Source organism: Pseudorca crassidens, chromosome 3, assembly GCF_039906515.1.
Source record: "Pseudorca crassidens isolate mPseCra1 chromosome 3, mPseCra1.hap1, whole genome shotgun sequence".
Taxonomy (NCBI): Eukaryota; Metazoa; Chordata; class Mammalia; order Artiodactyla; family Delphinidae; genus Pseudorca; species Pseudorca crassidens.
In genome coordinates, this window is record NC_090298.1 from 168,823,361 (window position 1) to 168,849,487 (window position 26,127).

The 26,127-nt window shown below is 49.8% G+C and overlaps 1 protein-coding gene across 2 annotated transcripts; it reads left to right on the forward strand.

Annotated features, from left to right (window-relative positions):
- Window positions 1–5,740: 5,740 nt before the first annotated feature.
- TICAM1 (TIR domain containing adaptor molecule 1) lies at window positions 5,741–23,181 on the forward strand. Of its 2 annotated transcripts, none has more exons than XM_067734105.1 (2): window positions 5,741–5,837; window positions 20,433–23,181. In XM_067734105.1, the coding sequence occupies exon 2, from the start codon at window positions 20,575–20,577 to the stop codon at window positions 22,696–22,698; it is 2,124 nt and encodes a 707-aa protein (XP_067590206.1). In that variant the 5' UTR covers window positions 5,741–5,837; window positions 20,433–20,574; the 3' UTR covers window positions 22,699–23,181. The 2 variants fall into 2 exon arrangements, with proteins under 2 accessions (XP_067590206.1, XP_067590205.1); XM_067734104.1 differs by lacking the exon at window positions 5,741–5,837 and adding an exon at window positions 6,219–6,361.
- The last annotated feature ends 2,946 nt before the right edge of the window (window positions 23,182–26,127 follow it).

The following is a 26,127-nucleotide window of genomic DNA, read 5'->3' on the forward strand; positions in this document are numbered from 1 at the left end:
GGGCTCGGTAGTTGTGGCTCGCGGGCTCTAGAGCTCAGGCTCAGTAGTTGTGGCACACGGGCTTAGTTGCTCTGTGGCATGTGGGATCTTCCCGGACCAGGGCTCGAACCCGTGTCCCTTGCATTGGCAGGCAGATTCTTAACCACTGCGCCACCAGGGAAATCCCTGCATTGTGTATTTGAAAGTTGCTAAGAGGGTAGGTCTTAAAAGTTCTCATTTCAAGAAAAGAAATATTTGTAACTATGTGAGGTGATGGATGTTAACTAGACTTATTGTGGTCATTTCACAGTGTATATTGAATACATATATCAAATCATTATGTTGTACACCTAAGACTAATGCTATGTTGTATGTCAATTACATCTCAAAAAAAACAAAAGGTTAAACATTTGGGGGAAATAGTATGAAAAAGAACATGCAATGACAAATTCAAAATTAGGTGCCACAGAAAACCTGCCTGTCGACACTTAGTGATAGATACTTGCTGTATGTCAGGCACTGTGGTAAAATGATCTAGACTAAAAGTCTGCAAACTATAGCCTGAAGGGCCAAAAGTACCCAAAGAGTTGTTTGTTTGTTGGCATGGCTAACAAGCTAAGAGGGTTTTAAAGCAAAGGTACACAACAGAGACCTCCTGTATCCCGCAAAGCTGAAAATATTTACTATCTAACCCTTTAGAGGAATAGCTTGCCTACCTGTTTTGAGACCACTGTACAGGACTTCTTCCTGTTACATCTTACTGCTTAGACTTAAATATTTCTCCCAGTCCATAGAAGATGTGAACAAGGGTGAATTACTGATATTCACAACAATGTGGCTGAAACTCACAAGCATGATGCTGAGTGAGAGGAGGCAGACACAAACGCATCCGCACGCTGATTCTCCTTTGATGAACAAAACTAAACTATGGGACTTTCCTGGTGGTGCAGTAGTTAAGAATCTGCCTGCCAATGTGGCAGGGGACATGGGTTCAAGCCCTGGTCCGGGAAGATCCCACATGCCGCGGAGCAACTAAGCCCATGCGCCACAACTACTGAAGCCCCCTGGCCTAGAGCCCGTGCTCCGCAACAAGAGAAGCCACCACAACGAGAACCGCTTGCAGTGCGACGCAACAGAGAGTAGCCCCTGCTCGCCACAACTAGAGAAAGCCTGCGCACAGCAACGAAGACCCAACGCAGCAAAAATAAATAATAATTCAATTAATAAAAAAAATAAAAACCTAAACTATGATGAGAAACCAGAAGGGTGGTTTCTCAGTGGGTAGGGATGGAGAAGGGGCCCTTGGGGAATTCTAGGGGATGGAAATGACCTCTATATCTCAATCAGGGAGATGGCTACAGGGAGTGTGTACATACCCAAAAAAAACCACTGAGCTATCTGTCCCTTTAAGCTTTACAGACTTTGGTGCCTATGAATTATACGTCAACACAAATTAAGACAGAGAAAGTAGCATGAGGTGGCGGTGGGGGAAATGAGCCTTTTTGTTCGCTTCCGGGGGGAGTGCAAACAGGTACACTGTTCTGGACAAAATCGGGCAGTGTTTAGTAAGAGTGAGAATGTACTCCACGTCTGAAAAGTCCTAGAAGTTCCCTTTCTCTTCAGCCACCCTAGAGAAACCCTGTCAACGGAGTCACATAATCCTTTTTTTTTTTTTTGGCCCCAAGGCATGCAGGATCTTAGTTCCCAGACTAGGCATGGGACCCGTGCCCCCTGCAGTGGAAGCACAGAGTCTTAACCACTGCACCACCAGGGAAGTCCCATCACCTAGTCCTTTCTATCAGCTCCAATAGGCAGGTGCTGTAATGATCGCTGTGTTACAAGAGAGTGAAACTGAGGCAGGGTTCAGCGGGCCCCCCTGTGGCCCCACCTCACGGCAAGTGTCAGAATAAGGATTTGAACCCAGCACTCAGACTACCCTCCCCCTCATGCCATCCCCGCACTGTTCATAACCACCAACTTATAAGGTGTTAATGCCTGCCTGGGGGGAAGAGTGGCAGGAACCAGCATGTCCAATGACAGGGGACTCAACAAACTGTGATATGGCAATGCTTAGTGAGACCATAATACACTTAAAAAGAACAACGTTGGGGGACTTCCCTGGAGGTCCAGTGGTTAGGACTCCATGCTTCCAATGCAGGGGGCACGGGTTCGATCCCCGGTCAGGGAACTAGGATCCCTCAAGCCGTGTGGCACAGCCAAAAAAGGAAAAAAAAGAGCAAGGTCGGGCTACATATATTGGCTTAGAAAAATGTTGGAGACATCTTCAACAGAATAAAGCTAAGTATTGATAACATCTATATCCAGGGTCAGCAAACCAGCAAACCACGGCCACTGTCTGGCCTGCGGCGTTGGGTCTTCGTTGCTGTGCGCCAACTTTCTCTAGAGCAGGGGCTACTCTTCGTTGTGGTGTGCAGGCTTCTCATTGCAGTGGCATCTCTTGTTTCGGAGCACGGGCTCTAGGCGCGCGGGTTTCAGTAGTTGTGTGTGGTGCACCAGCGTAGTTGTTTCACAGCATGTGGGGTCCCTAGGGATCAAACCTGCATTGGTGGGTGGATTCTTAACCACTGCACCACGAGGGAAGTCCCTGCCACCTGGTTTTGTAAATAAAGTTTTATTGACACACAGCTGACACCCATTTACTGAGGTATCACCTGTGACTGCTTTGGGGCTACAGCGGCAGCATAGGTAGTTGTAATAAAGACACTATGGTGCCTAAGACCGACAATATTTTACTAGCTGGTCCTTTACAGAAAAAAGTTTGCTGACTTCTGGCCAATTTGAATAAAAAGCAAAGCCAGACCAAAGGATACCAAATATCACATTCATGGATGCGTGTAAACGTGTGTGCAAAAGCGGAAAACGGAACGAATGGGCCCCCAAGTGGGAGTAGGAATGTGGACCTCAACCAGGACCTTCTTTTTTCTTTAAATGAAGGGAGGTGCACAACCACACCTGTCTGCAGGTGGTCAAATTTATCCATCTGCAGCCCATGGCTTCCCATGGAAACCTCGGATGTTCCAGCCGTGTTACCATCTCTGAGCCTCAGTTTTCTCACCTATAAAATGGACACGGTCAAACCTACCAGGAACAGTTGTTTTAAGACATGGATAAGGATTTCCCTGGCGGTCCCGTGGTTAAGACTCCACAATTCCACTCCAGGGGGCACGAGTTCAATCCCGGGTCGGGGAACTAAAGATCCCACATGCCACAGAGCGCAACCAAAAAACTAACTAAATAAATAAAAGACATGGATCAGATGACCACCAAGATGTGTTTGGCCTGGGAACAGGCACCTAATGGACGCTCCAAAAATTGGTGATGGGTGTGGGGTGGAGAGGCATATGGGAAGATGGGTTTCATGCCTGCTCCGCCTCCAGCTCAGGAGGCCCTAAAGGCAGGGACCACTTCTTCCCCCATCCCCACCCCGATGTATCCCCAGAACCTAGACATGCTTGGCACACAGTAGGCGTTCAAGAAAATTTCTCCCTCACAGGCGACAGGCACTAAGTGAGGCACTGAGGTGGGGGGACAGGGCGGGGGTGGGGGACTTAGCATCCTGATAACTTACCATTTGCATTTCCCTCCCAAGAACCTTTCAGTGAACTTTGGCCTGGAGTCCATGCACCGTTTGGGAGAGCTGATGATAAAATTCAGGGTGTCCAATGAACAGACGGGAAAAAACCCTCATATCTTCATTTGCACTGACTCAACTGGTATTTGCCATTTCCTCAATTATGAATGAAGGACTTGTGGCTTTGTTTCTGGTAGAAAGCCACAGGCATTTCCATATCAGATCACACTGCTGCAGGTGGCTCAAAATACAGCTGACCCTCGTTATTACTGAACACTCACTGTGGGGATTAGATTTTGTTAGTTAATGTGGTGATACACACAGAGGTAGAACCCTAAGCCTGTTTGTTTGTTTCAGTATAGCTCTATTTCAAAAGTCTTTTTGAAGTGATTGTCTTGCAAGTGTTTGAAAACAATTTTTTGTGGTGGTAAAAAATATACTAAACATGAAACTTACCTTTTAACCTTTTTTTTTTTTTTTTTCGGTTTTGACTGCACGGTGTGGCATATGGGATCTTAGTTCCCCGACCAGGAATTGAACCCACATCCCCTGTGGTGGAAGTAGGAGTCTTAACCACTGGACCACCAGGGAAGTACCACCTTTTAACCATTTTTAGGTGCACAGCTCAGTGGCATTAAACACATTCACATTGCTGTGCAACCATCCCCACCATCCGTCTCCAGAACTTTCTCATCTTCCCAAACTGAAACTGTCCCCATGAAACACTGTCTTCCTCTTCCGAAGGGGTGGCACCCACCACCTACTTTGTTTCTATGAATCTGACCTCCCTAGGGACCTCCTGTGAGTGGAATCACACTGTTTGTCCCTCCCTCTCTGGCTTATCTCACTGAGCACAATGTCTTCAAGGTTTATTCACGTTGTAGCTTGTCAGAATTTCCTTCCTTTTTAACATCGAATAATATTCCATTGTGTGGGTGGACCCCATTCATCCAAGGATGGATCACTAAGTTGTTGTTAAAGAAATTTTTAATAAGTATATGTCAACATAATGGACTTCCCTGTAACCTCCTATATTGGGCTTGATGCATCTAACAAATGATATTTTTTTTAATTGAAGTATCGTTGATTTACAATGTCGTGTTAGTTTCAGGTGTACAGCAAACTAATTCAGTTTTATATATATATATATATTTTTTCAGATTCTTTTCCATTATAGGTTATTACAGGATATTGAATATAGTTCCCTGTGCTATACAGTAGGACCTTGTTGGTTATTCATTTTATTATTTTAAAAAATATTTATTTATTTTGCTGCTCCAGACCTTAGTTGCAGCACACGGGATCTTCGTCACCTCGTGCGGGATCTTTCGTTGCAGCATGTGGGATCTAATTCCCAGACCAGGGATCGAACAGGGGTCCCCTGCTTTGGGAGCACGGACTCTTAGTAACTGGACCACCAGGGAAGACCTGGTTATCAAACCTGTATTGGCGGGAGGATTCTTAACCACTGCGCCACGAGGGAAGTCCCTGCCACCTGGTTTTGTAAATAAAGTTTTATTGACACACAGCTGACATCCATTTACTGAGGTATCACCTGTGACTGCTTTGGGGCTACAGCGGCAGCATAGGTAGTTGTAATAAAGACACTATGGTGCCTAAGACCGACAATATTTTATATATTTATACATAGTAGTGTGTATCTGTTAATCCCAGACTCCTCATTTATCCCTCCCCCCACCCCCTTCCCCTTTGGTAACCAGAAGTTTGTTTTCTATAGCAAACGGTATTTTGACAAGAGGTTCCGGGTGACAAAGGGGCCCAATCAAAGGTATATTATTTATGGCTTTTGTGGGCCTCTTCCTCCACTAAAAAAAAAAATTAATTACATTTTACAACTGTGTTGGTATAAAGACACATATAATTCAGGCTGGATTATATTCATTTTCTTTTTTTTTTTTTTTTTCCTTTCTGATTTTAAGAGAAATGAAAACATTTTCGTCGGTCCCAGAAGTATGACGGGCTCTGAGCACCGTGATTTAACTATGCCCAATAGATATGTAAGCCCTGGGTTCAGGACCCCTGTGAATTTTATTTTATATATATATTTATTTTTTAGTTACAGGCTTTAGTTAGTTCTGCTCCCTATGAATTTTAAAACGTCATGTTTGCAGCTTCAAGATATGCCATCTTGGGAATTCCCTCGCGGTCCAGTGGTTAGGACTCTGCGCTTTCATTGCGGAGTGCCCAGGTTCAATCCCTGGTGGGGGAACTGAGATCCCCCAAGCTGCACTGCGCGGCCAAAAAGGTATGCCATCTTGCTGTCCCTTTTCCAACCACATGGGCGTCCCCAAATCCCTCCAGGGTGGCCATGATTCCCACCCCCGTCCCCCCCAATTATCCCATCCCCTCTATTCGGTGTCCTGGAAAACATTAATTACTAATTGAGATGAACTAATTTAAACGCTGTGGTTCTTTCTCACTAGACGGTGGGCTTCCGAGGGCTGTCGTCACCCTTGACCCCTGTTGTGGTCCCCAGCGCCCGGGCACCCCGGAGGTGCCCAAACGTCCCCTAAGGGGCAGCCGGCGGAGGGACAGAGGGCGTCGCTCGGGGCGTCTCAGGGACTTTCCCGGTCCCGCTGGGAAAGCGTGATCTCATCCCCTTCCTCCCTCCCCTCCGGACGCGGAAGGGGCGGTCGGAGGCCGTGCGCCTGGAGGCACCAGCGTGCCTTCCGCGCTCTGCCATCCGCTGGCACCGCCGCCAGGCCGTCCGGCCGCCAGCCCCAGCCCCGAGGACACGAGCGGCGCAGCCAGCCGCCCCCGCGATCCCTGGTAGGTGAGGAAGGGGCGAGGGCTGGCTGGGGAGGGGCAGGGGACCCCCGCAGGCCTGCAGGGGGCCCGGCTGCCCACGCCCCTCGCCAGGGTTCGAAGCCAGCTGCCCCGCACTGGGAGCTTTGGACGTCCTTGCGCCGCGTGTTCAGTGCCCCTCGCCCCCCAATGCTCCAACACCCCTTCCTGGCCCAAGTCCTCCCCACCCCCCCAACTCTTTCCCAACACCCCAAATCCTCCCCAACATGACGTACTACTTTCCAATACTGCTTTCCTCCTCCGCGTTTCTGATTTCTTCCCCAAACTGGGCACTCTCTCTGCCCCAGCCCCGGTTCTTCCCGCCCGGTGATCGCCACCCCCCACTGCCGCTCCCCCAGCTCCTCCAGGGCCCCGAATCCCCACTTTATCCAGGGGCTTCCGTGACCCCCCTCCCACTGGGGGAGTGCACTTCCCTCAGCGGGTCCCATCCATCAGCTGAGATGGGTCTCGGGGAATCTTCAACCCCCTGTTCCCCACCCCTTCCCGTGGGGAACGGGGTTGGTTGGTACCTGCCCAGGAGTCGATCCAAGTCTGCCCAGGCCGCTGGTACCACTCGGCTGGGCCCAGGACTTCTTCAGGGTACCTGTGTTCCTTTCCGCTCCTTGCGGCTGAGGCAGGGGTTTGGGGGAGGGGACACCACAGTGTGACCTGGGCAGGCTGAGGTCTGGGTTCCAGAGTTTGGGGGAGGGTTGCCCCAGGCTGCAGAACCTGCCTGGGCCTCTGTGTCCTCTTCCGAATAAGGACCATTCATTCATTCCTCAGCAAACATTTATGGAGCACCTGCTGCGTGCCAGGAGACACTGTTCAGTACACTGGGCACACAGTAGGGGCCAAATAGTGTCCTCATGGAGCCACAGGGAGCAAAAGTGCGACCTGTCACAGTAATGTGTGCCAAATGCAGAGGGCAGCTATCCGGTACCTTGGCCAGGCTTGAGGATTCCTCAGATCCAGGCATGGGAGGGGTACTGCACATAGTAGGTGCTCAGTGAATAAAGGCAGGGGCCCTGCAGCCACGCTGCCTGGTTTAAATTACTGCCCCTTTACTTTCTACCTGTGTGATCCCGGGCAAGTCACTCTACCTTTCTGTGCCTCCCTTTTCTACTGGTAAACAGGCAGTCAAAATAGTCTTAACTCGCAGCGTTGTCCTTTGCTTTGCACAGTGCCCGGCACATAGTAGGTGCTCAGTAAACACTTATTTTTTTAAAAAATATTTATTTGGGTGCCCCGAGTCTTAGCTGCAGCACATGGAATCTTCATTGCGGCGTGCGGGATCTTTAGTTGTGGCATGAGAACTGTTAGTTGTGGCATGCATGTGGGATCTAGTTCCCTGACCAGGGATAGAACCTGGGCCCCCTGCGTTGGGAGCATGGAGTCTTAGCCACTGGACCACCAGGGAAGTCCCCTGGAACATTTCTTAATTAGCCAAAAGGAGTGAAGTGCCCCTACTATGTGCCAGTCCTGGTAGGAGCCGATTAGGCTGTCTTCTTGGGGAGGAAGGATTCAAGCAGAAAACATTTATTGGGTGCCTACTGTGTGCCAGGCACTGCTCTGTCCACTCACTGATTTATTCAGCCAATAAGTATTTATTTATAAGGTATACTTATTTATTTATGTAAGTATACTGTGTGCTGGTCTCCAGAGATCCTTCCTGGAGATCACCACCTGGTCTGGATCCCATCATTGCTTGCTTGAGCCAGTGGTCACCTCCACCCATGTCCCCTCCCCACCCTCTCTCCTGCCCTCACCACCCCACCCCCGAATCTGTCCTCGCTGAAGTAGCCAGAGGGCACCTGTGAGCACCTGAATTAGGTCCCCTCCCAGCTCTGCATGCAGCTCCCCAGGGCTCCCTCCTCTGTCTCACAAGGCCCTGCCTGACCTGCCCCATCCCCCCCGCCCCGCCCTCCCCTCCTCCCTCTCTCCCGTCGCTCACTCTGCTCCAGACACGTGGGCCTCCTCGTTGTTCCTCCAACACATCAGGTCCAGTCCCACCCCAGGACCTTTGCACATGCTGTCCTCACTTCCTGAAACTCTCTTTCCCCAGATATGCACCTGAGTTGCTCCCCCACCTCCTTCAGGTCTCAACTCCCGTATGTCACTTCCTCCCAGAGGTCTCCCTTGATCTCCAGTTCTCGGCAGCGTTTCCCCCAGTCCTTGCCTTTCTCCCCCACCCTGGCTCATTTTCTTGATGGCTCTATCCGTTCTCTGCAATGAACTACTTTCTCATTCATCCCGGGTCTCCCCCAACTAGACTGTGAGCTCCAAGAGGGCCGGGGGTCTGCAACAGCACCTACAATAGCTCTTGGCACACAGTAGGTGCTCAATTAATATTCCCTCTGTGTGTGAAGAGATTGCCCAAGAGTGTAGACAGGAGAGGAGGGGGTAGGCAGATTCCAGATTTGGTGAACAAATATAAAAGAAGAGAAAAAAGAAATTCTGCCAGTATTTATTTCTGATTTGTACGGTTTCTTATATTGTTATTCTGAACTCTCGCTCAGGACGAGGTCCACTCTCCTGCTGGTTTTACACACGAGGAAACTGAGGCTGAGAAAACAGGCTCCACCAGCTGGCAGGTGGCAGAGCCGGGTCCCTCACCCCAGTGGGTGCTTCCCCACCCCCACCCCGCTGTCCCCGGCACCCACTGTCAGGTGCAGAGTGGACTTTGCCCTGGAGGCTGTGGAAGGTGGGCAGAATGAAAGCCAGGTTTCCAGAAGGTTGGGGTGGTCGCTGGGCAGGGCAGATGGAGTGGACGGGGGACATGCCAGGGCACAGTGTCTGGGGAGGGGGCGCTGCATCGGGGCTCAGGCTGGCCGGCGGGGAGATGGAGGAGAAACACGGTGTGACTTTAGGCAGTTTGCCAGGAGTGCAGGCGTGGGAGGGCCTGCCTGCATGATTCTTTTTTTCTTTTAATATTTATTTACGTGGCTGCACTGGGTCTCAGTGGCGGCACGTAGGATCTTTAGTTGCGGCACGCGGATCTAGTTCCCTGACCAGGGATCGAACCTGGGCCCCCTGCATTGGGAGTGTATTTTTATTTATTTATTTATTTATTTATTTATGGCTGCATTGGGTCTTTGTTGCTGCGCGTGGGCTCTCTAGTTGCGGTGAGCAGGGGCTACTCTTTGTTGCTGTGCACAGGCTTCTTATTGCGGTGGCTTCTCTTGTTGCGGAGCACGGGCTCTAGGTACACAGGCTTAGTTGCTCTGCGGTATGTGGGTTCTTCCCAGACCAGGGCTCAAACCCGTGTCCCCTGCATCGGCAGGCGGATTCTTAACCACTGCCCCACCCGGGAAGTCCCCGGGAGCATAGCGTCTTATCCACTGGACCACCAGGGAAGCCCTTGCTTGGCTAATTCTGAGTCTGGCTGTGAGCTTTTCCACAAGCCCAGCCCTGAGCCTCTGCTGCGGGGGCCTCCAGCTCGGGTACTGCTGGGGGCAGACAGCTGTCAGGTACCCTAAGGCTCACGGAGCACCGAGGGTGTGCTAGCCACGGCTCTGTACCATTTCTACACGGATTAACTCATTCGACCTATGGCAGTCCTCGCAGGAAGAGGTCATCCTTGTACCCAGTCCACAAAGGAGGAGACTGAGGCACCAATATGCTTGTGGCCTGTCCAAGGTCACAGCCTGGAAGCCATACGGCTGAGATTTGAACCCCAAGAGCATGCTCCCATCCACTGCTCTCTCTTGCCCTGGAGCTGACTCATTTCGGGTGGGTGTCCCATAAAGGGGGGAGGCTGTGGCCAAGGGCAGGACAAGGGCAGCTGCCACTCTGTTCTTGTTGACCGTCTGGATTCCAAGAGAACCCAGAACACCAGAGTTTCACACAGCACCTCCTCTGTTCAGCATTGGCAGCTAATTCAAATTTTCTTCTCACACTGCTGCCCGTGGTGTAGTTGCGGGAGTTGGTGAACTTTTCTTCCTTTTAACATTTTATTGACCTAGAACCTGAATTCAGAATAGGACACAGATCCTAAGTACTGAACTTGAATTTTCAGAGTGAACAGTGCGTGATGAACTTAATGTCTGGCCCCGTTCATGCCCCGTCCTTCACGCTTTATCAGCTGTGCCCTTTATTCGTTAAAAATTGGAGGGCGCGTGTCACCAGGTGATTGATTTTTCTCTCTCTTTTTAATTGGAGTATAGTTGCTTTACAATGTTGTGTTAGTTTCTGCTGTGCAGCAAAGTGAATCAGCTCTACGTATATATATATATATCCCCTCCTTTTTGGATTTCCTTCCCATTTAGGTCACCACAGAGCATTGAGTTCCCTGTGCTATACAGTAGGTTCTCATTAGTTATGTATTTTTTTTAACTTTTTTTTTTTTTGGCTGCAACACGTGGCATGCGGGATCTTAGTTCCCCGACCAGGGATCAAACCCGGGCCCCCTGCAGTAGGAGCATGGAGTCTTAACCACTGGACCACCAGGGAAGTCTTAGTTATCTATTTTATACATAGTAGTGTCTATATGTCAGTCCCAATCTCCCAATTTATCCCACCTGCCCTGCCCTCTTGGTGTCCATACGTTTATTCTCTACATCTGTGTCTCTATTTCTCCTTTGCAAATAGGTTCATCTGTACTATTTTTCTAGATTCCACATATATGTGTTAATATACATGTCTTTGTCTCTCTGACTTACCTCACTCTGTATGACAGTCTCTAGGTCCATCCATCTTTTTTTTTTAATTAATTTTTATTGGTGTCTAGTTGATTTACAATGTTGTGTTAGTTTCTGCTGTACAGCAAAGTGACTCAGTTATACATATACATATATCCCCTCTTTTTTCAGATTCTGTTTCCATATAGGTCATTACAGAGTACTGAGTAGAGTTCCCAGCGATTTTTTCTTTTTTTTTTAATTTTTTTATTTTTTTTATTTTTGCTGTACGCAGGCCTCTCACTGTTGTGGCCTCTCCCGTTGTGGAGCACAGGCTCCGGATGCACAGGCTCATCGGCCATGGCTCACGGGCCCAGCCGCTCCGCGGCATGTGGGATCTTCCCGGACCGGGGCACGAACCCGTGTCCCCTGCATCGGCAGGCGGACTCTCAACCACTGCGCCACCAGGGAAGCCCCGATTTTTTCTTTTTAAGTTACTATACACGCAGCTGTTCCCAGGAGCCACTGAGAGGTGGAAAGAACAGTTGATCTGAGGGTCATTGCTGTAGAGGGAGATATCTGATACTTCAAGGAGTTTTGATAGTTCGGTAAGTTTTGGCTGACTTGTGGTCCCACCTGATCGTCATCGTTTTTATGCCATTTTGTTGCCGACAGCAAGCTCACATCAGAGATGGGAGAAACTATACACTTTGCCTTTCTCTCTCTTTTTTTTTTTAACTAATTTATTTAATTTTTATTATTTATTGTTTGGCTGCGTTGGGTCTTCATTGCTGCGCGGGCTTTCTCTAGTTGCGGCGAGCGGGGGCTACTCTTCGTTGCAGTGCACGGGCTTCTCACTGCGGTGGCTTCTCTTGTTGTGGAGCACGGGCTCTAGGCTCATGGGCTATAGAGCGCAGGCTCAGTAGTTGTGGTGCATGGACTTAGTTGCTCCATGGCATGTGGGATCTTCCCGGACCAGGGCTCGAACCTGTGTCCCCTGCATTGGCAGGCGGATTCTGAACAGCTGCGCCTCCAGGGAAGCCCCACTTTGCCTTTCTGTTACTTGTGCCTGCATTATGGCAACAATGTCTGTCCTCCACTTTCTTCCAGTAGTCTGGCCATGAGCTCATTTCAGGGGCTGTTTCAATTAAAACTAGATAAGTCTGTTTCTCAGGCCATATAACCAGGTCCATGTACGCTGGAATCTCTGGCAATACACTTTGGAGACCACAGGCTCAGTGGGTTCTAGGGCCAGGCAGCCTGGCTTCCAGTCCAGCTGCGGCCCTTACGTACCTTTTCTCGACTAATTCTTCAAGATCTGGTGTGTATTTTTTCAGATCTCAATTCAGATGCTACATTTTTAAGTTTAAGTGAAATCTGATCCTACCAAAACAAAGTTGGGTCTTTTTTTTTAAAGAGGAGATAATAGTACTTACAGAATTTATTTTTTAATACATACAATTATTTAAATGCATTGTATTTTACCTTGATAATTATTTTTTTTAATATCTATTTATTTATTTGGTTGCACCGGGTCTTAGTTGTGGAAGGCGGGCTCCTTAGTTGCGGCATGTGAACTCTTAGTTGTGGCATGCATGTGGGATCTAGCTCCCTGACCAGGGATCGATCCCGGGCCTTCTGCATTGGGAGCGTGGAGACTTATCCACTGTGCCACCAGGGAAGTCCCCAAAGTTGGGTTTAATGGGGAAACATTTTTTTTTTACACTGACCCAGTTTTTCCATTTTAATGAATTAAATATGAATAAAATTTAATATTTACTTTCTCCCCGGTAGCTGTAGCCACATTTCCAGTACTCAGTAGCCACATGGAGCTGGGGCTGCCATAACAAAGTCCCACAGGCTGGGGGCCTTAAAAACCAGAAATTTATTGCCTGACAGTCTGGAGGCTGGAAGTCCAAGATCAAAGTGTCGGCAGGGTTGGTTCCTTCTGAGGCCTCTCTCCTTGGCTTGCAGACGGCTGTCTTCTCCCTGTGTCCTCACGTGATCCTCCCTCTGTGGGTGTCTGTGTCCTAGTCTCCCCTCCTTATAAGAACACCAGTCTTATTGGATTAGGACCCCACCCTTATGACCTCATTTTAACTTGATTACCTCTGTAAATGTAGTCACATCCTGAGGTCCTGGGGGTTAGGGTTTTAACATCTGAACTTGGTGAGGGGGGAACCCAGTTCAACCAATAACAGCCAGTTATCCCCCGTAATAATTATATGGGCTGGAGAGACAGGCATCTGGTCTTAGGGTTACAAACATGGGTGCCATAGGGCTGTTCTGCCCGTCGTTAGCTGTGCAATCTAAGTTTGCCCCTCTATGGAATGGGAAAAAAAAAAAATCATATGCCTGTTTTGTAGCCCAGGTGTTGGCAAACTTTTCTCTGGAAAGGACCAGAGAGTGAATATTTTCATCTTTATGGGCCACATGGTGTCTGTTGCAGCTACTCAGCTCTGCCACTGTAGCCTCAAAGCAGCCATGGACCCTGTGTAAATGAGTGAGCATGTCTGTGTTCCAAGAAAACTTTATTTACTAAAACAGCCCATGGGCCATACTTTGTGACCCCTTCCTAGGGAGCTGTGCACAGTGTCATCAGGGCAGGCTTGACCAAAAAGTTGAAGGAAGGTAGGGAGTGAGCTGTGGGGATACATGGGGGAAACAGTGTTCCAGGCAGAAGGAGCAGCCAGTGCAAAGGCCCTGAGGCAGGACTGTGCCTGGCAAGTTTGAAGGATAGCGGGAAGGCCAGTGGAGCAATTAAGAGATATGATATACTAGGTTTGTATATTATATATACATATACCCACTTTGTTGCCGTAAGTTGCCATATATTGATATTTGTTTTTGAAAGAAGCAAAAAAGTTTATGAAAAGAAAAAAGGAACTCTGCAGTAATATATGGCTAACATTTAGTCTTTCTTTATGGAAAAATAATTCAGGAGCTAAGAAAGCACTTAAGCAATAATGATCTTCCTTCTTTTTTGGGGGGGGACTGTCAGCTCCAAGAAGGCAGAGTATTCCTGTTTTATTCTTCTCTCCGTCCTGATACATTCAGTGTCCAATACATGGCAGATGCTGGAAAATTACTGCTTGAATGAATGAATGAATGCTGTGTATGTATAACTTTCGCCTCTTCACACACTTCCTTTATTTATTATTTGCAACAAATATGTTCAGAGTTTTTACTCTGCGGATGGCACATTGGCTTGCTTTTTTTTGTTTTTTTCTTTTAAGCTTATAAGCGCTCTTTAAAATATTTGAATCGATTGCTAACTCGACACAACTGAGCAGATTCCTGAAAATCTGCGTTTCTGGCTTCTCTTGAAAAGTTAGCAGATGTGGTCCCACTGAGCCCATTTTCCTTCTCGGCAACACACATGAGGCAAGACCACGGCATTTAGACAGGTCGAGGTGGTTCTAGGTTTTCATGTAAAAGCCCAAGTGCCCCCCTTTCCCCCTACTCAGGCCCACAAGTTCCTGCACGACCTGCCCCGTCCCCTCCCTGCCCTCCCCTCCTTCCTCTCTCCCCCTCGCTCACTCTGCTCCAGACATACAGGCCTTCTCACTGTTCCTCCAACACACCAGGCATGGTCCTGCCCCAGGGCCTTTGCACGGGCTGTTTCCTCTGCCTGGATCTCTCTTCCTTCAGATGTCCCCACTCCCTCCCCATGTTTATGTCCTGTCAAAATCTCTCTTCTCATCAAGACATTCCTAAACTACGTCGTTTAAAACTGCACACAGGGACTTCCCTGGTGGCACAGGGGCTGGGACTACACACTCCCAGTGCAGGGGGCCCGGGGTTCCGTCCGTGGTCAGGGAACTAGATCCCACAGGCATGCCACAACTGGAACTTTGTGTGCCACAACTGAGGAGCCCACGTGCCGTAACTAAGACCCGGCACAACCAAATAAACAAAACAAAAAACTGCACCCCTCCGCCCCCATTCTTGGAGTTCATGACTCTCCTTCCCTCCTTGTTTCTCCGCGGCATTCATACTGTGATATATCATGAATTTCACTCATGTATCCGCCGATCATTTGTCCCCGCATACTAGGAAGTCAGCTCCATTTTAGGGTCTCTGCTATTTCCTGGTGCCTATCAGCATTTCAATATGTCAGGCCGCTTTCAATTTCGAAACAGTCAGACAGCCGCTCATCTCCTTGCGTCCTTCCTCCCCCCGCCCCCCCGCCCCCCCTCCCCCCCTCCCCAGCACCGCCTCTCTCTCTGATGCTTCTCGGCCACTTCTCTTCTGCCCACTCTGCTCGGTCACATCCCCGTCACACCTCTGGAACCATCGACCTTGGTCCTGGGCCATTTGGCATCCGCTCAGAATGAATTAAAAAAAAAAAAAAAAAGCTGAGTCATGTGTACAGTGCCGTCTGTGAGTTATCAGCAAAGGGGGTTGATGGATGAATCAGCTCTTCATCTAGACCAGGCATCCTCAACGTCAGCGCTTAGCAACGTCTGGGGCTCGGTCATTCTCTTGAAGGGCTGTCCTGGGCACTGTGGGATGTTGAGCTGCATCCTGGCCCTCACCCACTCAATGCCAGGAGCACTTTTCCATGCAGTCGTGACAACAGAAATGTCCCCAGATGTCGCCATGTGTCCTCTGGGGGGATAGAGTTGTCCCTGGTGCAGATGCACTGTTCTTGGCTTGGGGGTGGGGCGGGTCCCAACGTGGACACCAGTGGGGAACAGGCAGTAGGCCTAGCTGAGGGGCAGAGAAAGTGTTCTCGGCCCCCTGGACTGGACGTGAGGCTATGCTTTTTCCAAGTCTGAATGTGATGTAAATTGAGCGCCTGGGGATTTAAATTTGGGGGTTTGGGACACTCTCCATGGTGTCTTTGTTCTGTGTCCTTGGGAAAGACCTTTTCTCTGTGTGTGTTTTCTTTCTTTCTTTTAAATTTTTATTGGAGTAGAGTTGATTTACAATATTGTGTTACTTTCTGCTGTACAGCAAAGTGAATCAGTTATACACATACATATATCCACTCTTTTTAAGATTCTTTCCCCATATAGGTCATTACAAAGTATTGAGTAGAGTTCCCTGTGCTATACAGTAGGTCCTGATTAGTTACCTATTTTATATATAGTAGTGTGTATATGTCAATCCCAGTATCCCAATTTATCCCTCCCCGCCTTTCCCCCCTGATAACCATAAGATTGTTTTCTACATCTGTGACTCTATTTCTGTTTTGTAAATAAGTTCATTTGTACCATTTTTTAAGATTCCATGTATAAGTGATATGATATGGTATTTGTCCTTCTCTGTTTGACTTACTTCACTCAGTATGACAATCTCTGGGTCCATCCATGTTGCTGCAGATGGCATTATTTCATTCTTTTTTATGGCTGAGTAATAGTCCATTATATATATATGTACCACATCTTTATCCATTCCTCTGTTGATGGACATTTAGGTTGCTTCCATGTCCTGGCTATTGTAAGCAGTGCTGCAATGAATATTGGGGTGCATGTGTCTTTTCAAATTATGGTTTTCTCCAGGTATATGCTCAGGAGTGGAATTGCTGGATCATATGGTAGCTCTCTTTTTAGTTTTTAAGGAACGTCCATACTGTTCTCCATAGTGGCTGTACCAATTTACATTCCCACCAACAGTGTGGGAGGGTTCCCTTCTTCTCCACACCTTCTCCAGCATTTACTGTTTGTAAATTTTTTGATGATGGCCATTCTGACTGGTGTGAGGTGATACTTCATTGTAGTTTTGATTTGCATTTCTCTAGTAATTAGTGATGTTGAGCATCTTTTCATGTGCTTTTTGGCCATCTGTATGTTTTCTTTGGAGAAATGTCTATTTAGATCTTCCGCCCATTTTTTTGTTTGGATTGTTTGGGGTTTTTTTTGTTATTGAGCTGCATGAGCTGTTTGTGTATTTTGGAGATTAATTCCTTGTGGGTTGCTTCGTTGGCAAATATTTTCTCCCATTCTGTGGGTTGTCTTTTCGTTTTGTTTATGGTTTCCTTTGCAGTGCAAAAGCTTTTTTATTATTATCATTATATTATATAATATATATATTTATTATTATCATTAGGTCCCATTTGTTTATTTTTGTTTTTATTTTCATTACTCTAAGAAGTGGGTCAAAAAATATCTTGCTGCGATTTATGTCAAAGAGTGTTCTGCCTGTGGTTTCCTCTAAGAGTTTTATAGTGTGCGGCCTTACATTTAGGTTTTTAATCCATTTTGAGTTTATATTATTTTATTTTTTTAAGGGATTGGGTTTTTTTGTTTGTTTGTTTTAATTTAGTTAGTTATTTTTGGCTGGGTTGAATCTTCGTTGCTGTGCGCGGGCTTTCTCTAGTTGTGGCGAGTGGGGGCTACTCTTCATTGCAGTGGGCGGGTTTCTCATTGCAGTGGCTTCTCTTGTTGTGGAGCATGGGCTCCAGGCGTGTGGGCTTCAGTAGTGTGGCACGCGGGCTCAGCAGTTGTGGCTCATGGGCTCTCTAGAGCTCAGGCTCCGTAGTTTTGGCACACAGGCTTAGCTGCTCCGCGGCATGTGGGATCTTCCCGGACCAGGGCTCGAACCCATGTCCCCTGCATTGGCAGGCAGATCCTTAACCACTGTGCCACCAGGGAAGTCCCTAATTTCATTCTTTTACATGTAGCTGTCCAGTTTTCCCAGCACCACTTATTGAAGAGACTGTCTTTTCTCCATTGTATAGTCTTACCTCCTTTGTCATAGATTAGTTGACCATAGGTGTGTGGGTTTATCTCTAGGCTTTCTATCCTGTTCCACTGATATCTATTTCAGTTTTTGTGCTAGTACCATACTGTTTTGATGATTGTAGCTTTGTAGTATAGTCTGAAGTCAGGGAGCCTGATTCCTCCAGCTCCATTTTTCTTTCTCAAGATTGCTTTGGTTATTTGGGGTCTCTTGTGTTTCTATACAAATTGTAAAATTTTTTGTTCTAATTCTGTGAAAAATGCCATTGGTAATTTGACAGAGATTGCATTGAATCTGTAGATTGCTTTGAGTAGTATAGTCATTTTGATAATATTGATTCTTCCAGTCCAAGAACATGGTGTATATCTGTCCATCTGTTTGTGTCATCCTTGATTTCTTTCATGAGTATTTTATAGTTTTCTGAGTACAGGTCTTTTGTCTCATTAGGTAGATTTATTCCTAGGTATTTTATTTTTTTGATGCGATTTTAAAAGGGATTGTTTCCTTAATTTCTCTTTCTGATACTTCATTGTTAGTGTATAGGAATGAAACATTTCTGTGTATTAATTTCATATCCTGCAACTTTACTGAATTCATTGATGAGCTCTAGTAGTTTTCTGGTAGCATCTTTAGGATTTTCTATGTATAGTATCATGTCAGCTGCAAACAGTGACAGTTTTACTTCTTCTTTTCCAATTTGGATTCCTTTTATTTCTTTTTCTTCTCTGATTGCTGTGGCTAGGACTTCCAAAACTATGTTGAATAAAAGTGGTGAGAGTGGACATCCTTGTTCCTGTTTTTTTTTTTTTTAAGCGTTTTAAAATATATATATTTATTTATTTTATTTATTTTTGGCTGTGTTGGGTCTTTGTTCCTGCACACGGGCTTTCTCTAGTTGTGGCGAGCGGGGGCTACTCTTCATTGTGGTGCGCAGGCTCCTCATTGTGGTGGCTTCTCTTGTTGCGGAGCATGGGCTCTAGGCACGCGGGCTTCAGTAGTTGTGGCACATGGCTCAGTAGTTGTGGCTCGTGGGCTCTAGAGGTCAGGCTCAGTAGCTGTGGTGCACGGGCTTAGTTGCTCCGCGGCATGTGGGATCTTCTCAGACCAGGGCTCAAACCCGTGTCCCCTGTATTGGCAGGTGGATTCTTAACACTGTGCTACCAGAGAAGCCCTGTGCCTGTGTTCTTATCGACAGTATTGGAAGGAAATATTGCTGGCCCCATTCATACATTGATTCATTCATTCAACAAGTATTTGTTAGGTACCTGCTGTGTGGTTCCACAAACCCTATAATGCCCAAGGTGACTGGGAGGCAGACAGATGTGGAAGGTTTAACACACAGGAAAAGGTCACCCAGTGGCCAATTCTGTTGTGGGGGGACATGGAGAGACAGACTGGGATAGAGAACCGGGGTGGTCATGGAGGGCTCCCTGAGGTTGCACCATTGTACCTGGGGGCTAAGGATGAGCTTCAGGTCACCCAAGCAAAGATCTGGGGTCAGGTGCTCCAAGCAGAGGGAACAGTGCATGTAAAGATCCTGAAGTGGGAACCAGCTTGGCATATTTCAAGAAATGGAGAGAAGAGGAAAGAGCCTCCAAAGGGCTTAGCAGCAGTGTTAGGCATAGATCTGGCCCTTGGTCATGGTTAACTCATTATAGTAATAATGCAACCTGTATCAGTTAGCTATTGCTGTGGAACAAATTACCCCAGAACTTCGTGGCTTCGAAACAACAAACATTTATTATCTCATATAGTTTCTGAACATCAGGAATCTGGTGGCAGATGAGCTGGATGGCTCTGGCTCTAGGTCTCTGATGAGGCTGCAGTTAGGCTGTCTGCCAGGGCTGCCTCATCTGAAGGTTTAACTGGGGCTGGAGCCTGAGATTGGCGCCCCCATGTGGCTGGAGGTGGGGAGCCTCAGTTTCTCCCCTGGTGGGCCTTTCTAGAGGACCACTCACATCATGGTTTACCCCCGACAGAGTGACAGAGAGAGTGACTAAGAAGGAAGCCAGTGTCTTTTATAACCTAATGTCACAGGTGACAGCCTATCACTTCTGCCATATTCTATCAATCTCACAGAACTCTGGGACAACATTGGAAGGACCACCCAAGGCTTGAATACCAGGATGTGGGGTCACTGGGGGCCATCTAGGAGGCTGACCCTTCCTGAGTGACTTCCAGTCATTGGGCTCAGAGCTTTCCATACGTTAACGCAACTCAGCTCCCTGAAACAATCCCATAAGTGGGCTTATTATCATCCTAATAGGCAGTATAGTCTTGTAGTTACGCACATAGCCTCAGCCTCTAGAGCCAGACAGCTTGGGCTCAAATCCCAGCTCTGGGAATTCCCTGGTGGTCCAGTGGTTAGGACTCCATGCTTCCACTGCAGGGGGTGCAAGTTTGATCCCTGGTTGGGGAACTAAGATCCCGCATGCCTTTTGGACAAAACAAACAAATCCCAGATCTGTCACCGGCTGTGTGACTTGGGGCAAATGACTTCACTTCTCTGGCTCACCTTCTTCCTCTGTGAATGGGGAAAATAGTAGCAGCTACCCGCTGGGTGACACCAGGCAGGTACCTCTGCTGTCCTCTTGCAGAGGAGGAGAGGGAAGGTGGGGGAGGTGAGAAGTCTTGCCCAAGGTCAAGGTCTGGTGATAGGTCTGGTGAGTTTTGAAGGCATGGGGGGGGGGCGTTGTCTGGGCCGCCTCCCAGAGCCCCCTTTCTGGTGATAACCATGTCTTTCTGCTTCACAGGTCTGCTCTGCAGCCCCCAGGGGACCTAGTACCCGTGAGCAGGTAGGGACACCGGGCCTGCAGCGCAGGGGGGCGGCGTGTGGAACATGACTCCATCACCCAGTGCTTCTCCCGCCACCGGAGGCCACACCAACCTGTGCCCATGGCCAGCACAGGGCCGTCGCTTTCTGGCGCCTTTGACATTCTAGGCGCCGTGGGCCAGGATAAGCTCTTGTATCTTAAGCACAAGCTGAAGACCCTGCGGCCAGGCTGCCGGGGGGCGGACCTCCTGCATGCCCTGGTGCTCCTAAAGCTGGGCCAGGAGACCGAGGCCAGGATCTCCCTGGAGGCGCTGAAGGAGGACGCCGTGGCGAAGCTGGTGGCCCACCAGTGGGCTGGTGTGGACAGCACTGAGGCCCCAGAGGAGCCCCCAGACATGTCCCGGGCCGTTGCCAGGATGTACCACCTTCTTGCCGAGGAGAGGCTGTGTCCAGCGCCAATGCGGGAGGAGGCCTACCGCGCAGCCGTCCGTGCTTTCAGGTCCAGGGACGACCCACAGCTGGGGGAGCTCCAGGAAGAGGCACGAGACCGGTGCGGATGGGACGTCCTTAGGGACCTGGAGGCCATCCAAACTCTCCACTCCGATCTGGGGTGCCTCCTGCCGTCCTCGGCATCACCCTCCAGGACCCGCAGCGATCCGCGGCCCATCGAGGACCTTTCGGACTGGAGCAGAGGGCATTCCCTGAGATCCACCGGCAGCCCGGCCTCCCTGGCCAGCAACTTGGAAATTAGCCAGTCGCCCACCATGGCCCTCCTCAGCACTCACCACAGCCCCCACGGGCCCAGCAAGCTGTGTGACAAGCCCCGGGCCAGCCCGGTGCCCGAGCCTGCCCCTATGGGCTGCCAGGAGCCCGAGGAGATGAGCTGGCCCCCATCAGTGGAGGCTGCCGGGCCCCCGGTGCGGCCAAACAGCCCAGCCCCCAGGCTTCCCAAGGTGGCCGCAGATGCATGCCCCGCCAGCCTGCACGACCCCCCGGAAGCTCCAAAAACCAGCAGTCACTACTCGGTGGAGTGCACGGATGTGCCAGCAGCTCCCAAATCTCTCCCCTCGCCTTCCAGAAACGCCTGCCCTGTCGCGGATCAGACGCCAATCCAACTTTCAGAAGAAGACACCACTTACCCGGCGGCTCAGCCACGCCCACCGACTCCATCGGCCCCCAAAACGTCCCCTCCCTTTTCGTCTCCATCGACCCCTCCTAAGGCTCACCCTACCGTCTCGAAGCCGGGGCCCCCTCCTCCTGAGCTGGAGTCGCCGGAGCAGAAGTTCTATAACTTCGTGGTGCTGCACGCTGGCGCTGACGAGCACATCGCGCTGCGCGTGCGCGAGAGGCTGGAAGCCCTGGGCGTGAGCGACGGCGCCACCTTCTGCGAAGATTTCCAGGTGCCAGGGCGCGGCGAGCTGCACTGCCTGCAGGACGCCTTAGACCACTCGGCCTTCACCATCCTGTTGCTCACCTCCAACTTCGACTGCCGGCTGAGCCAGCACCAGGCGAACCAGTCGCTGATGAGCAGCCTCACGCGGCACGGGTGGCAGGATTGCGTGATCCCCTTCCTGCCCTTGGAGAGTTCCCTGACCCAGCTCAGCCCCAGCACGTCCAGCCTGCTCACCGCCCTGGTGTGGCTGGACGAGCACTCCCCGATCTTCGCCAAGAAGGTGGCCAACACCTTCAAGTCCCAGAAGCTGCGGGCCCGCAAGGCCAAGTGGAGGAAGGAACAGGATGTCCGGGCCCTGCAGGAGCACAGCCAACACCTGGAGGGTGAGCGGCAGCAGGCAGCGGCGTGGAGTGCCGCACAGTCAGCTTACTTCCATAACTACCTGTCCTACCAGAGGCAGATGGAGAAGCTCCAGGTAGCTTTCAGGAGCTACATGCCATTTGAGACTCGGCAGCCTCCTGTGCTTCAGGCGCCCTTTGGGGGACCGGGGCCCCTCGGAGGCCCACCACCAGCCTTTCCCACCCGGCCGGGCCATCAGCCGCCATCCCTGCCTCCTTGGCTGGCGGGCATGCCCCCACCGGCTTTCCCGCAGCCCCCCATGGCTTTCCCGCAGCCCCAGGCCTTCCCGCAGCCTGCGGACTTCCCACAGACTTCACCTGTGCACCCTCAGAGCTCTGGGCTGCAGCCCCTCATCATACATCATGCACACATGGTACAGCTGGGACTCAACAACCATATGTGGAACCAGAGAGGGACGCAGGCGCCCGAGGACAAGACGCCAGAAACGGAATGACCAAGTGAGTGGACCTGATAACCTCGGCCTTGATTCCCCATCTCCAGGGGTCAGTGGAACATGGGGTCATTTGCTACTTTCAGGACACTGCCGAGAAAATTGACCCCATGACTTTCTGGCCCTCCAGGTAGCCAGAATTGGATTTGTTTACAAATTCTCAGTCAATCCCTCCCTCTCTCTGGACCGTGGTGGTGGGGAATGGGTTGGGGGTATGGGTATGGTGGTGGTTTTTTTTTTTTTTTTTTTGCTGTACGCGGGCCTCTCACTGTTGTGGCCTCTCCCGTTGCGGAGCGCAGGCTCGTGACGCGCAGGCTCAGCGGCCATGACTCACGGGCCTAACCGCTCCAAGGCATGTGGGATCTTCCCGGACCGGGGCACGAACCCGTGTCCTCTGCATCGGCAGGCGGACTCTCAACCACTGCACCACCAGGGAAGCCCCATGGGTATGGTGTTTTAATTGTAATAAATATTTATTGAATGCTTTGACAGCACCATTGTCCTCTGGGAGACCTCTGCCTGGCCATCTGTCAGGATAAAAACGTAGCTGCTCTTGCCATGATAGGGACAGGAGCCAAACAGTTGCGCACGTTTGCTTTCATTTCATTGGTCAGGATGTAGTCACATGGCCCATCTCCGGCTGCAAAGGAAGCTGGGAAATGTAGTCCTCTGATGGGTCACGTGCTTTGCCAGAAGTGTTGGTTCTAATGCCAGAGAAGGTGGAGAGAAAAGACATTGTGAGTACATTTAGCTGTTTCTGTTGCAGCCCTTTTTGGGGGAAGCGGGGGTCTGCTTTGATGCTCCCACCAAGGCTGGGCTCTGATCACACTGTGTAATCTTCAGCAAGTGCCTTCACCTCTCCGAGCCTCTGCTTTCTTATCTGAGAAATGGGTTTATGAGGCGATTGTTCCAAGGTCATCAGCAGATCGTGTGCGATAACAGTGAAATACCAGGGACAGTGTAAGTGCTCATTAACTTTGTGCCCGGTATGAAGGGGATTAATCTTTTTCAGGGTCTCAGACCTTTTGAGAATGAGAATAGAATTAATATTTGTTGAGCACTCACCGTTTATCCGTCTTGGAGGCTTTAAATCTAAACCTTTTTTTTTTTTTTTTTAATTTTTGGACTCACTGCACGGTATGCGGAATCTCCCTGACCAGGGATCTCCCCGGCCAGGGAATCGAACCCGCGCCTCCTGCAGTGGAAGCGCAGTCTTAACCACTGGACCATCTAAACGTATTTTAATCCTCAAAAATGACCCCCCCCCAACGGTAGAAGCTTCTGTTGCTGGTCCCCATTTTACAGATGGGGAAAACTGAGGCAGAGAGAGGTGAATTCTGGTCCCCAAAGTCACACAGATGGGAAGTGGGGAGATTGCAATGAAGTAGTCGGATTTCCAAGGGAGGGAATGAAAGCCAGCCCAGGAAGGGCTATGTGGGCCAGGTGATCCGGGAAGCTGCAGGCCTCCTCTCGCCCAACAGCGTGATTTGAACACTGACTTAGCATGCCCTTTCCTCCTCCACCAGCCACCCCAAAGGGCGGGCCTGGTGTGAGTCACCCAGACTGTCACGCAGCACTTACTATTTTAGTCGCTGACTCAGATTTTGTCGAAGGTCTGCTTCCGGCTTCCCTGCCATGACATGAAACTTGGGGAGATTGGATTCTCCGGGTGGGGTTGTGGAAACAGTTTCTTTTCTTTTCTTTTTGGCCGCTCTGGTGTGGCTTGCGGATCTTATTTCCCCGACCAGGGAACGAACCTGGGCCACAGCAGTGAAAACGCCAAGTCTCAACCATTCGACCACCAGGGAATTCCCAAACAGACGGCTTCGGATCACTAAGGCTAGAGTCAGCTGCAGTTAACAGGCCATTTTTGCAGTTGACCAATATTTATTGAGCTCCTACTGTGTGCCAGGATTGTCCCAGACACTGGGGTGCAGTGGGCGCGAAGACAGATGTGAACCATCCCCTGCTCTCTTTTCAATCGCAGGTAGAGGTGGAGGGAAGGGAGTGGTGAATGAATCATCAAATGAGGAAGCAAGATAATTTCAGAAACTGAGGAGACTTCAGAAGAAATAAACTAGGCATGCACGGTGATGGGGTGCCTCAGGAGGAAGAACTTTGGCCCAGGTGGCCAGGAAGGCCTCTCTGAGGAGGTGGCATTACAGCCGAGACCTGGAGGAAAAGCTTGGGAAGGAAGGGTTAGATCTTCTGGGCAGAGGAAACAGGCAGTGCAAAGGCCCTGGGGCAGGACCGTGCCTGCGTTGTTGCATGAACAGCAAAGATGGGCAGAGTGAGTGAGGAGGAGAGAGGGTGGTGAGGACCGGGAGGGGGAGGGGACGAGGCAGGTCGTGCAGGGCCTTGTGGGTTTCAGGGAGGACTTGGGCTTTTACCCCCAGGGAGGTGGGACCATGGAGGGCTGTGGGCAGAGGAGGGGCGGGGCCTGACTCAGGTGTTCATGGGCGACCTCTGGCCGGGGCGGGGAGGGCAGACTGGGGAGCAAGGATGGAAGCTGGGAGCCCAGAGGGGACTGGTCCAGGCCAGTGAGGATGGGGGCTGGACCGGGTGGAGGCAGAGGAGGGAGAAGTGGGCCCATTCAGAATGTGAGCCCCTATTTCATCCCTGAGATGTTGTGAGTCGCAAGTCACAGCCCTTTTCTGGGCCTCATCTTTCTCACCTGTACCATGGACATAGTGACCTCCAGTCTGGAACTCCAGTACCTACATGTCCCTGTGTCAACCCAGTATATTTATCTATTTTTATAAATTTATTTATTTATTTATTTAAAATTTTTGGCTGCATTGGGTCTTCGTTGCCGCGCATGGGCTTTCTCTAGTTGCGGCGAGCGGGGGCTACTCTTCATTGCAGTGCACAGGCTTCTCATTGCGGTGGCTTCTCTTGTTGCAGAGCATAGGCTCTAGGCGTTCAGTAGTTGTGGCTCGTGAGCTCTAGAGCACAGGCTCAGTAATTGTGGCGCACGGGCTTAGTTGCTCCGCGGCATGTGGGATCTTCCTGGACCAGGGTTCAAACCCGTGTCCCCTGCATTGGCAGGCATATTCTTTCTTAACCACTGTACCACCAGAGAAGTCCCCAACCCCGTATATTTAAAGGATGATCATTTTGAAATCCCTGGGCTAAGGTCTTTACGTGCTGGATGAACACACTTAATCCTCTCAACAGCCCCAGGAGCTAGAAACAATGCTCCCAATTTACAGATGAGGAAACTGAGGCCAGGAGGGGTGACGTCATTTATCCAAGGTCACACAGCTTATAAGTAGCCTTCTGGGGCAGGAGAAGGAGCCAGGCATCTCTCTACTGGATTCTAGCCCATATGGAGACTCTCCAGCCTGTTAATTGATGACCTCCGTTTTTTATTTTTATTTTATTTTATTTTTTGGCTGTGCTGCACAGCATGTGGGATCTTAGTTCCCCAAC

Bases quoted from the DNA above. Each gene is read 5' to 3' on its own strand.
- TICAM1 (XM_067734105.1), top strand. From the start codon at position 20,575: ATGGCCAGCACAGGGCCGTCGCTTTCTGGCGCCTTTGACATTCTAGGC.